The sequence below is a fragment of the Myxine glutinosa genome, chromosome 1 (genome assembly GCF_964187855.1).
Source record: "Myxine glutinosa chromosome 1, kmMyxGlut1.1, whole genome shotgun sequence".
Lineage (NCBI taxonomy): Eukaryota > Metazoa > Chordata > Myxini > Myxiniformes > Myxinidae > Myxine > Myxine glutinosa.
The window spans coordinates 227,425,437-227,438,097 of NC_136261.1; the positions used below are offsets into that span (position 1 = coordinate 227,425,437).

Here is a 12,661-nt window from a genome sequence, read left to right on the forward strand (position 1 = left end):
TTCAAAACTTCAAAAACAAAATAACTTTTCCTCTACTCCTGTTTTCTCAAAAATGCAGATGCAAAAATGCAAAAATCTTTGCTCTCTGCAGACCTGGATAAAACCACAAACCAGTCAAACAAGTGGAAAATGTCTTTCAATCCTGACAAATCTCACACTCACTTTGTCTCTCCAAAAAGACTGTCTGGACAATCCTCCCTTCTACTTTCTCACCAATCCTCTCAAAAAGTTCTGTCACTCAAGCTTTTTGGTCTCACTATCTGGTTCTCATCTCATCAGGGTATCTCAACCCTGGTGTTGGGCTAGCGGCTAGGGTGTCAGCTTAGGATCCTAGGATCCTGGGTTCGAAACCCGGTCGATCGCTGAATTAACGCCAGGGGGGTTGACTCAGCCTGTCATCCTTCCGAGGTCGGCTAATTGAGTACCAGTTCACTGGTAATTCCCTGCTTGTCGTTAAAGGCGGCAAAAAGGGTTGGCGTCAGGAAGGGCACCGTAAAACATTGCTTTCAAAAAGGGGACCGAAAAACAACAACTACCACGGTTCCCGAAAAAGGCCAACCCCCGCTTGCGGGGAAAAAATGGCCTCTAAAGGTGGTTTTTTTATTTTATTTATCTGCCATGATCTTTCCTGGGAAAACCACATTTCCAAGCTGCTCTCCAAAGCCAATCACCGACTGGGCATCCTCCGTCGTGAGAGGTCCTTTTTTGGCACATTTGAGCTCCTCACCACTTACAAAGCTTTCATCCGCAGCTCAATGGAATACTGCTCTCCCCTTTGGGCTGGTCCTCCCGCCTCACACCTAGCTCGGCTTCACGCTGTTGAATCAAAGGTTTCAGATCATTGGTATCTCCTGCAATTAAGCTGATTCTGATGTCCTATCACTCGCTCACCGCAGGCAGGTTGGTGGTCTTTCTGTCTTCTATCGACTCCTCTGCGGCCTTGCTCTCCCTGGTCTGTCTGTGCTCTAACCCCACTCCCCCCCCCGCCCCCCAAATATTCCTGCAGGACGCACAAGATCTGCCAGCAACCCTCTTCTGGTGAAACTGCCAAAATCAAGACTCTCTTCTCACCTTCACTCTTTCATTCCTCTTTTCTCTCACCTCTGGAACAAACTCCCACACTCTATTCAATCCCACTTATCCCTCCAGGTCTTCAAAACAGCTGTTCACCACGATCTCTTATCTTACCTCATCCAAAACCTTGATGTTTTCTACCCCCGATAAAACACTCCATATCTGACTCTTTGAATCTCCAACTTATTTCCTGTAATTCCTTGCAGCGTTCATTTGCTTTATACCATGTACTGCACCCCCCCCCCCCCCCCCCCCCCCCCCCAGTTCAGCTTTCAGCACATTTGTACTCAGGCTTATATCTGGTTCAGCACATTTGTACTCGGTTTGTGGCTTTAAGTGTTCTGTTCTTTTTCAGGGAACCAAAGATGAATGAGTCTCCTGCTTCACAAGACGTTCTAAACCAGCTTTCGCATGTGGACGAGTCAACACCATCCACCAAACCAAAGAAACAACCTATTTTCCTCCTCTTGATTTTTTTTAAACTTGTTTTTTGGATAGATCTCCTGCAATAAATGCACAATAAACTGACTTTTCTATCCTTTTCAACTTCGGCACAAGTTCATCAAACACCTTTCTCAAACACCTACACCTTTCTCTTCTGCTTCAACGACACGGTGATTGGTGTCAGTTTAGTCACTAATGATAACGGTCCTTGTACTGATCCCTCAGGTACTCCATTACTTGCATCCTTCCAGGCAGACACCTTCCCATTCACAGCCACTTTTAGGTTGCTATCACTCATCCAATTAATTATTTGTTTAAAATTCTGAAAGTTTAGATGCACTGCATGCATTGCACTTCCCTCATCCATCCAATCTTGGACTTTCAAAGTCAGTGCGTGCTCATGTGGAGGATTGCTGGAAGTGAGTACTGTATTTGAAATAGTCATTTTGATGAAATGTTGGGTTGTTTCAACTCTCCATTAAAGCACTTGCCTCTTTAAGGTGCAGATAAATCTTCTTCAGTATACTGCACGTGGCTGTGGAAAACATCATTTGCAGGCAGGTTTAACGTACATCCGAAGGCAGGTTTTAACGTACACCTGCCGAAGGCAGGCAGGTTTACCATGTAAAGACGAGTTCGAGATGTACAAACATTTTTGTGCCCCATGCAACATATATATATATATATATATATTGTTACGCAACCGTGATTAACACCACAGTTACGGATGGCCGATTGCGAGACTTTACACTCCCGAGGCGAAAACTCAATAGCGGATTCCAATCAAGCACAAACGCGCGGAATGGCGGGACACAGCGAAGGCTCCGCAACCTTACCTATTAAAATCAAACACCCAGGAAACTGCGTTCAGATATATACAAAAATAATACAAGGATTTATTAAATGAAAAGTAAAGACAGTGAAAAAGCCCGCGCCGGTAATACTAATAACTCTAATAAGCCTAAATTGGGATCCCACACACAACAGATACCAAACACGATACGAGGGAGATTATGAATACGAAAATAACACGTCTCGTCAGGTAAAGTGTAAACGCGGAGCTCGGGCTTATCTGGCTCCTTTCGTCTTCTTGTAACACGGCCGCGCTCAACCGCCACCAGGCCTCGTCGGTTCAACGGCACACCCACACCACGAGCTCCCTTGCTCCAACGGTCCTACGCAGGGCTGTACAAAGCAAACGAACTCCACTCGACCAGGGCCAGGAAGGACTCCTTTGAACTCCACTCGACTCGACTCTCTGCGGGAGTGCTGGCAGCCAAGTGCCAACTGTTCACTGCTCTGTGCCAACTGCCAACGAACTGCCTCTACGAACTGCCCTGTAATGGCGTCCGACCGTCGCTAATATCTCTGGCCGATGACGTCACATTGGCGCACTCCTCAGCCAATCAAAAGCCTCCCAACTCGCCGGCTCGCCCAGGTCACGCCCTCTGCACAACCACTCCACTCTCCCGTCCGCGACCCCCGCGGTCCTTGTGTTATAACACGTGCCAGGCGAGGTTTGTAGGCCTTGGAGGTGTAAACGGTGGCGGCCAATTGTGGCGGTGTTTTTGGCCTGGTTTCCTGTCCATTTGTTCCGAAGTCATTGTCAGGGAAAGGAATTATTTAATGTTGCGCTAAGGACCTAACTAATGTTTATGTGGTTTGCAGTGCCATAATGGACAAAGGTTTGACTACTAGGTGAGACTCACAGGGGCGTTACCTTTAATCCCTCACTATTTAACACTCGAACCTCCAGGTAGATCCACAATCATACATCTTCCCCCGACAAACGCCTAAACATCAAGAACTTATTACATGTAGAGTCCCTGTCACGACAGCCGAATACCTACCTATTCAGATCTACCTAGCTCTAGATGTTGCTCTACCAAATTCATAACACAGCCCCCCCCCCCCCCCCCCTGGAACCGTAGCTCCTGCAAGGTTCACCGCAGGCGCTACCATTCCAGCCTTAACACTTACTGTCACACACTTAATTAACCTATGAATTAAATCAGGAAGGGCTGTGGGAAGTGAGTCGGACTACCTACCTACACTTCCTTAACATGCTGAACCCCTTAACCATCATGCAAGTATGTACATTTTCTTCGTTGTTCCTGTGGAGGGAGGAAACAAACAACACACAACACTAACTTAACCACAAAACTTAACCATCTTTCCAAAACTCAAAACTCTAACCTTTGTACATACCCCGGTCTACAGACCGCGTCCCCCGGTGGATGCCACAAGACACAACCTTACCTGCGGGGCCATCCCCAATGCATCCCCCTAAATTTCCACGGGCCCTGTCCAGATGTTACAGGTGAGTGACACGGCTCGGTGGATTTCGCCCACATTCATGCAACACAGACCCCTTAACCACTCATTCTCATTCCATAGGTCATCAAGGCATTTCAAAAATCAACAAAGCACTTATTTCAATACACCCCCTGCAGGACCATGGCATTGATGTCATTCACGTGTGTGTGCATTCCTCAACTAGGCAGCGGGGAGGTACCGCACAAAAAGATGGTGGGGGCGCATCAGGCTGTGGTGCCCGCAGTCCCAAAAACAAGTCAACCGACTTACAAGTTCATTGCCCCCCCCCCCCCCTTTACCTCTTGGCCCCGTGACAGCCCAACAGCCCCTTTCCGCCGTTACCTCGCCGGTGAGGGTCTCCACACACACCAGGCTCCTTTGCCTCCTGCTTTCGCGCAGCAACACGGGTCACCGGGGGACTTCCTCACCCCGCGGCGCCCAACCAGACCCTCCACCGACGAGCTCCAATTTCCAGTTACCACCGGCTGCCAGGGGTAATTGCCGCAGAGGGGGGCCCGCAGGCATCGCTCCTCAGAGCTTGCTCTGTACCTGCGGACACACACACCTTCCCCACCCACAAGACCCCAAAACACACTTCCTCCCCCGCTGCCATTCAATTCTCCACACAACTCAGCACAATTCAGCACAATTCCATAGATGGTGTAAAAGGTGTTACAAGGCTTGCCATGGCCTGCTACATGTGAAATCCCCCAGTTCACATTTAAACCATCACATCTTCCCAAAAGCACATTTCCAAAAGCACAATTATCGCCCCTCATTATCTCCAATAATCATCACTCACTCTCCAGGTTCCACTCTCACGACCACATCAAAACACCTAACCACAATACAAAAACATACGCCACCCACAAGACACTGTGGCTCCCATTCCATCCCCTCACCGGCCATGTCATCCCTCTCACCCGCCTCCCAACTCCAATTTACATGTCCCCAATTTCCAAAGCAAGTCCTGAAGCCTGGGACAGTACTCCTCAACACACTCACCTCAAGTGCAGGTAGTTGCAGGTTGGTCAGGTTCAAGAGTGTCATCCACCACCCCTAATTTCCCCCTCACCCTTCCAATCCACTCCGGAGCCTCCCGACCCATGTAGGAGCTCAATCTATCCCCGTGAACTATCTGTGGAAGGGTATGCGGGCCCATCTGAATTTTGAACACCACATCAGTCACCTGCCAAAGCACCACCCCAGGGCCCTTCCAAGGTGAAGTGAGTTTTGGGCACACCCCCTTCCTTCTCCGGGGCCAGTAGAGCCAAACAAGGTCTCCAGGAAGGAAACGAGGTGTGTGAGCCCGAGCGTCATACCGCGTTTTCATCTGCGAAGAAGCCAAGCCAATTTGCTTCCTCGCAAACTCATGAGCCTTTTCCATGCTTGCTTTCAAATTGGTTGCATAGCTCTCCACAGTTGGCTCACCCGGTTCCCCTGGTGACGGTCCCATCAACAAATCTGTGGGGACTCGCATCTCCCTACCGAACATCAACAAGGCGGGGGTGCACCGAGTGGTCGCATGCTGGGCGGTCCGGTATGCCATCAATATAAAGGGAAGGTGCTCGTCCCAATCCTGTTGGTTTTCAGATGTAAAGAGGGCCAATTGTGTCAACAGTGTCCGGTTGAACCTCTCTACCATCCCATCCGATTGAGGCCTAAGGGGAGTCGTCCGGGTCTTATGAATTTGGAGGAGCTCGCACACCGACCGCAGGAGGGCAGATTCAAAGTTCCGGCCCTGGTCAGTGTGTAGCTCCCTTGGGACGCCAAATCGGGAGAAGAATCCCTCAACTAGAACTTGAGCTACCAGCCGGGCTTCCTGGTTGGGCAATGGGTAGGCCTCTGGCCACTTGGTGAAGTAATCCATTGCCACCATAATGTACCGATTCCCTCGGCGGGTGGCTGGCAGGGGCCCCACCACATCTACTGCCACCCGCTCGAGCGGTGCCCCGACATTGTACACCTGGAGCGGGGCCTTGCGCGCACGTGGGGGTCCCTTCTTACCGCGGCAGAGGTCGCAGGATCTCACCCAATTTTGAATGTCTCTGCCCGAATTCACCCAGTAGAACCTCTGCCGTAATTTGGACAAAGTCTTGGCCACGCCCAAATGTCCCATTGTCCTAGTCCCATGCACGTGCCCCATAACCACTTCCTTCAATTTGTTGGGTACAATTATCAACCAGGAAGCTACATCACCCATTGGTGTCACCCACTTTCTGAACAAATAGCCCTCTTTCAACCCCAACATCTGCCACTGTGCCCAATAGGCCTTTACCTGGGCTCCGTGTGGAGCAATCTCCTCCCAAGAGGGTCTTTTGTCCTCCTCTAGCCAATGAAAAAGGGGCCCCAAAACAGGATCCTCCCTTTGACTCTCTTGCCAATTCACATCGCCCAATTCCTGTGGGGGTTGTGGCAAAGTTCGCCTGGTCACTTTTGCTGCATATAGGCATGCATCAATTTGGCCCTGCCCAATTGGATCCTTGGCTTCTTGTCTATCGCAAAATTTACACTGTGCCTCCCAACAGGGGCGCCGAGAGAGAGCGTCTGCATTGGCATGTGCTTTGCCAGGCCGATGTTGCACAGTGAAATTATACTGCTGCAGCCTCTCAAGCCACCTTGCAATTTGTCCCTCCGGCTCTTTGAACCGAAGGAGCCATTGCAAGGAGGCATGATCCACTCGGATCACAAACTCCCTCCCATAAAGGTAAGGGTGAAAGTGTCCAACTGCAGACAGCAAGGCCAATAGTTCTTTGCGGGTAACGCAATAATTTCGTTCGGGCCTCGAAAGTGCCCGACTGTAATACGCAATAGCCCTCTCGACTCCCTGTTGCATTTGTGACAACACAGCTCCCAATCCCTCCTGGCTCGCATCTGTGTCCAGGACGTAATTGCCATCCTCTGTCGGGTATGCCAAAACTGGGGCCTCCACCAGACGTTGTTTTAAGTGACTGAATGCCTCGATGCAGCTCTCTGACCATACAAATTTGGCTCCTTTCTCTGTCAATTTGTGCAAAGGTCTTGCAATTTCCGCGAAATTTGCCACAAATCTCCTGTAGTAAGAGCAGAGGCCCAAAAATCCTCGGACCTCCCTTACATTTTTAGGGGCGGGCCACTCTTTTACAGATTTTACCTTTCCAGGGTCAGTGGCCACGCCGCTCTCACTGATCACGTGACCCAGGTAAGTCACTTCCCTCCTAAAAATTTCACACTTGCTCGGATTTAATTTCAACCCGGCACCCCTTAATCTCCCAAATACGTCTGACAAATTTTTGACAGCCTGTTCAAATGTGGGAGCGTAGACCAATACATCATCCAAATAGACGAGGCAAGTCTGCCACGGTAAGCCAATTAAAACACGTTCCATCAGACGCTCAAACGTGGCAGGGGCATTGCACAATCCAAAGGGCATGACGACAAACTGCCAGAGACCCTTTCCTGTGGTGAACGCCGTTTTCTCCCTCGCCTCTTTATCCATTTCCACCTGCCAATAACCACTCTTTAAATCCAACGTGGAGAACCATGTTGAGCCTGAAACGGCATCGAGGGTGTCATCGATCCTTGGCAGGGGATACGAGTCCTTGAGTGTCACATGATTGAGCTGGCGGTAGTCCACACAGAACCGAGTGGTCCCATCCTTCTTCTTCACCAGCACAATGGGTGACACCCAAGGACTCACCGAGGGCTCGATAAATCCGGCTCTTTCCATTTTGCTCACCTGTTCCTCTGCCTCCTCTTTCTTAGCGAAAGGGAGCCGCCTCGGCGGTTGGCGAACAGGCCGAGCCTCGCCAGTACTAATTTTGTGCCTGACGAGACTCGTGCGTCCAACATCCTCGGGGGAGAGAGAAAAAACACCCAAGTTCTTACCAACCAAATTGTGCAACGTCTCTACCTGCTCCGATGTTAGGCCCTCTTCAGAGCGTGTCATCATGTCCCGCACTCCCTCTGACCAATCACATTTCCCCAAATTTTGCCCTCCTTCCGGCTGTACTGGCAAGCATGTGGATCCACCTCCTCCGGTGACCTCTACTACACTACTGCATTTGGCTACGATGGCTCCGCCCCTTATAGTGCGGGGGCTGTCGGACAAGTTGAGCAGCCTGACTGCCAGCATAGGCCCACGGGTGTCTACGAGGGTGCGACCCACCATTAATTCCTCCGTCCCCTGCGAGGACCACGACTCCACTAGCCCCAGCTGGCCAATGGGTTGAGCACCTGCTGCTAACTCTGCCATCACGACTCTCTCGGACCTGGGAGGCACGGTCACAGTGCGCGGCACCTCCAGCCACGTCCCCTGCACCTCCTCGTCATCCCCCAGTCCCATTAACTGCAGCCTCTCGGTGCCCAACCACATATGACCACGCCCAAGGTCTAATTGGCAGTCATGTTCCACCAGGAAACTCAGTCCCAACAGACACTGATCGCACACCCCCGCCACCCACACAACCACGCTGACCTCCAGGCCACCCAACTCCATCCTCACCACTCCACGTCCCAATATTGGTGCCGTTGCCCCCGTAGCCAGTTGAAGGCTGTGTCCTTCTACCCTATCAATTTTGTCCCAGCCTCCAACACTCTGGTCTAGCACACCCGGATTGATAATGGTGTCACTGGCTCCAGTGTCCACCACAGCCTCACAAAATTCTCCCTCAATTTTGCATCTAACCCTTAGATTACCTGTGCCAATTTGTCCGCAATTCACTACTTCCACCAAAGGAGGGCGCTTCTCCACACTTGCCAGCCGAGCATGGCCCCGTATGCTCGGCTCGTTCTAGTTTCCCGCACACTCTACCGCTATTGGCCCAGGCGGAGGTGGTGGTCCTCTGTCTGGCACCTGTGGACCTACTGGGGGCCCCCTCCTTTCTGGACTGCGAAGCCTGTCAGGAGGTGGGGGCCCATATGGTTGCCGACAATTCCTCTGACAGTGCCCTCTTCTCCCACATCTAAAACAAGTCCCCAAGAACGGACCCCTCTGGTAGCCAGGCGGAGCCCCCCTTTCTCCCGGCCCAGCCCGATAAAAATCAGGCCGTCCCGATGGCCAACCTGGACCAACCTGTCGTGACTCGCTCCCTGCAAATTTTCCCCCAGTCAAATTTGTCAGCTGGCGGCTGATTCCCCTTAACATTCGCCCGATGTCATCCTCTGGCTTTTCCTGATCCCGCACCTCGGCCTGCCGTACCGTCACTGGTGCCCTCTCCGATGCGCGGTTCGACCTTCTCAAAAAGGTCAGTCTCGCCGCGCATTCCGCTGCCCGGTGCACCGTGGGTGGGTCCTGTAACTCCACCAACGTCCGGACCTCAGGATCAGGGAGAGCCGCCATAAATTTTTCTATCGCCAGCTTGTCCCACGCCTGTGCTGGTAGGTCCCTGTATGCTATCCTCACAGATTAGTATATATCCTGGGCCAGCTCCTGCAACGTCTCATTAGGCTTTTGCCTGCGATGCAGCAGCTGTGCCCTGACCAGGTCGCACCTTGCACCTGTCCCGTACCTGTTATTCAAGGCCTCACAAATGGCCTTGCTGGTCAATATTCCCTCTGGGACTACGTTTAACACGTCGGCGGCTGACCCCCGCAGTGTCGCCACCAGATTCCCCATGCGCTCCCGCTCTCCCCAACCATTGAGCTGAGACACGCACTCAAATTGTGTCAGGAAAGCCTCGAGGCTCCCTGATCCGTCAAAATGTACGAGGGGGATTGTTTTTCCAGAGACTCTATTCCCCGATTCCTCTCTGTCCAAATCCAGTCCGGGGCCAAAACACCCCCCCAACTGGGTATTCCGTTTCGGAGCCTCTGGTGTCCAAATGTGGCTCGTGGTGAGGGTCTCCTGGGTCACCTTAATCTGGTCCTGAAGATGTTTAACCGACCTACTCACCTCTTCCTTCAGGCTCTCTTGAACCCGGCCAACCTCCTTCTTGATGGTATTGTCCCAGATCTCCAGTCGCTTCTGCATAAAATCACTCACCCTTTCATTATCCATTAGTGGCCCCCACAGGCCTTTCTCAATTAACCCTTGCTCCTGCTCTTTTATGCGGGTTTCCAACCCCCTCACCTCCTCGGCCAATTTGCCCCCCTGTCGGTTGAGCAGTCCCCATTCCTCACTCTGCTGTAGCATTCTGGCATCCACCCGGCCCCGATAGCCTTCCAGGTCCCCATTTGCTTTATCAATTCGACCCTCCAACGCTTCCTCCCTCCGGACAGCCTGGGTCACGCCCTCCTCTATTTTTGACATTAATTCTGTCCGTATCGATTCACTTGCCACCCCTATGGCTTTTTCCATCTCCCCCCCCTTAGTTTCTACTTTATCCTCCAATTCCCCCAGTCTGCCCGTAATTTGGTTTTGCACACTCCCTTCTATGCCATCAATTCGTTTCCCCAGCTGTTGTGCCATTTCCCCAATTTTTCCTTCCAATTTTTCATTCCTCTCTTTCATTTGTTCATTCATTCGTTCATTCACTTTTCCCTCCAATCCCTCAATTTTGCTGTCCATCCCTTTGATCTGTTCTTTCAAACCCTCCTCTAATCTACCCATTTGCCCCTCCATGTTTTTTGTTTGGGCATTAATTTTGTTCTCCAATTGCTCGTTCTGAGCATTCATTTCCCCTTTTAATCCATTAATTTGGTCACTCATGTCCTTCAGTCCTTCCCTCCATTCCTTCCCCTGCGACTCCATTTTATTTTCCATCCCTTCAATTTGTTCCTCCAATCGATCACTCATTCCCTTCATTTCCCGACTGGCTCGCTCACTCTGAGCATCCATTAATTCCTTTAAAAATTTCATTAAAGCCTGGTCGTCTCTAGGGGCCGTCCCACTTGTTCCCGACTCCCCGGTAGGGGAGGGGCATAAGTTGGTGCTCGGGACGAGGGAGGTTCCAAGGCTCACCTCTGCATCAAATTCCCCTATTTCCGGCTCACTCCCAACGCTGACGGAGGCCTCGCTACGCACCTCCATTTCGTCGACCTCCGACATCCGCTTTTCGGAAGGTCGTTCCCCGTGCGCGTATTTATTTCAATTCCAAAAACACAATTTAAATTTGACGAAGACGCGATATCGCGCTCCGTATGCCCAATTGATTACTAAATTTCTCCGCCTCGCCTATAAAAATTTTGCGTTCGAACGTCGGGCGCAATGTACGCCCGACCGTGTCGATGTCTCGCCGCGGACAAAAAAAATTGTCCGACGGGTTCAAATCCTACACTCCTGACACCACTTGTTACGCAACCGTGATTAACACCACAGTTACGGATGGCCGATTGCGAGACTTTACACTCCCGAGGCGAAAACTCAATAGCGGATTCCAATCAAGCACAAACGCGCGGAATGGCGGGACACAGCGAAGGCTCCGCAACCTTACCTATTAAAATCAAACACCCAGGAAACTGCGTTCAGATATATACAAAAATAATACAAGGATTTATTAAATGAAAAGTAAAGACAGTGAAAAAGCCCGCGCCGGTAATACTAATAACTCTAATAAGCCTAAATTGGGATCCCACACACAACAGATACCAAACACGATACGAGGGAGATTATGAATACGAAAATAACACGTCTCGTCAGGTAAAGTGTAAACGCGGAGCTCGGGCTTATCTGGCTCCTTTCGTCTTCTTGTAACACGGCCGCGCTCAACCGCCATCAGGCCTCGTCGGTTCAACGGCACACCCACACCACGAGCTCCCTTGCTCCAACGGTCCTACGCAGGGCTGCACAAAGCAAACGAACTCCACTCGACCAGGGCCAGGAAGGACTCCTTTGAACTCCACTCGACTCGACTCTCTGCGGGAGTGCTGGCAGCCAAGTGCCAACTGTTCACTGCTCTGTGCCAACTGCCAACGAACTGCCTCTACGAACTGCCCTGTAATGGCGTCCGACCGTCGCTAATATCTCTGGCCGATGACGTCACATTGGCGCACTCCTCAGCCAATCAAAAGCCTCCCAACTCGCCGGCTCGCCCAGGTCACGCCCTCTGCACAACCACTCCACTCTCCCGTCCGCGACCCCCGCGGTCCTTGTGTTATAACACGTGCCAGGCGAGGTTTGTAGGCCTTGGAGGTGTAAACGGTGGCGGCCAATTGTGGCGGTGTTTTTGGCCTGGTTTCCTGTCCATTTGTTCCGAAGTCATTGTCAGGGAAAGGAATTATTTAATGTTGCGCTAAGGACCTAACTAATGTTTATGTGGTTTGCAGTGCCATAATGGACAAAGGTTTGACTACTAGGTGAGACTCACAGGGGCGTTACCTTTAATCCCTCACTATTTAACACTCGAACCTCCAGGTAGATCCACAATCATACATCTTCCCCTGACAAACGCCTAAACATCAAGAACTTATTACATGTAGAGTCCCTGTCACGACAGCCGAATACCTACCTATTCAGATCTACCTAGCTCTAGATGTTGCTCTACCAAATTCATAACAATATATATATATATATATATATATATATATATATTATATATATATATATATATATCTATCTATATATATATATATATATATATAGTTACGGCCCGCGGATAAGATGTTGTGTTTGCCGAGCGGAGGCCCCGCGGTCGTACAGTTTCCCCGATTCCCGAACGCTGGCCAGATCGCGCCACAGATATTCAATTTGGAAACCTCTAAAGCGACCGAATGTAAAGAGGAAGATGAAGACGTACAGAAGAGTAACGGGATTTATTATTTACACACACAAGCAAAAGGAGCAGTCAAAGTTATATACAGGGAACATGGAAAAAGCAAGTGACACAGTGAAAATACTAGCTTATACAAACTTAATTAAATACCCAGGACAGAACAAACAGAACAAACTCACGTACACAAGAAGGATGGA

At 50.7% G+C, this 12,661-nt stretch overlaps 1 protein-coding gene across 1 annotated transcript in view; it reads left to right on the forward strand.

The window, feature by feature from the left end:
• The window catches only part of LOC137434617 (ribosomal protein S6 kinase alpha-5), an 88,276-nt gene extending 86,829 nt beyond the window's left edge, over positions 1–1,447 (forward strand). Inside the window, exon 26 of the mRNA XM_078774085.1 lies at positions 1,430–1,447. Coding sequence (XP_078630211.1) covers positions 1,430–1,447 — 18 coding nt within the window. The remainder of the gene's footprint in view (positions 1–1,429) is intronic.
• Positions 1,448–12,661: the final 11,214 nt, after the last annotated feature.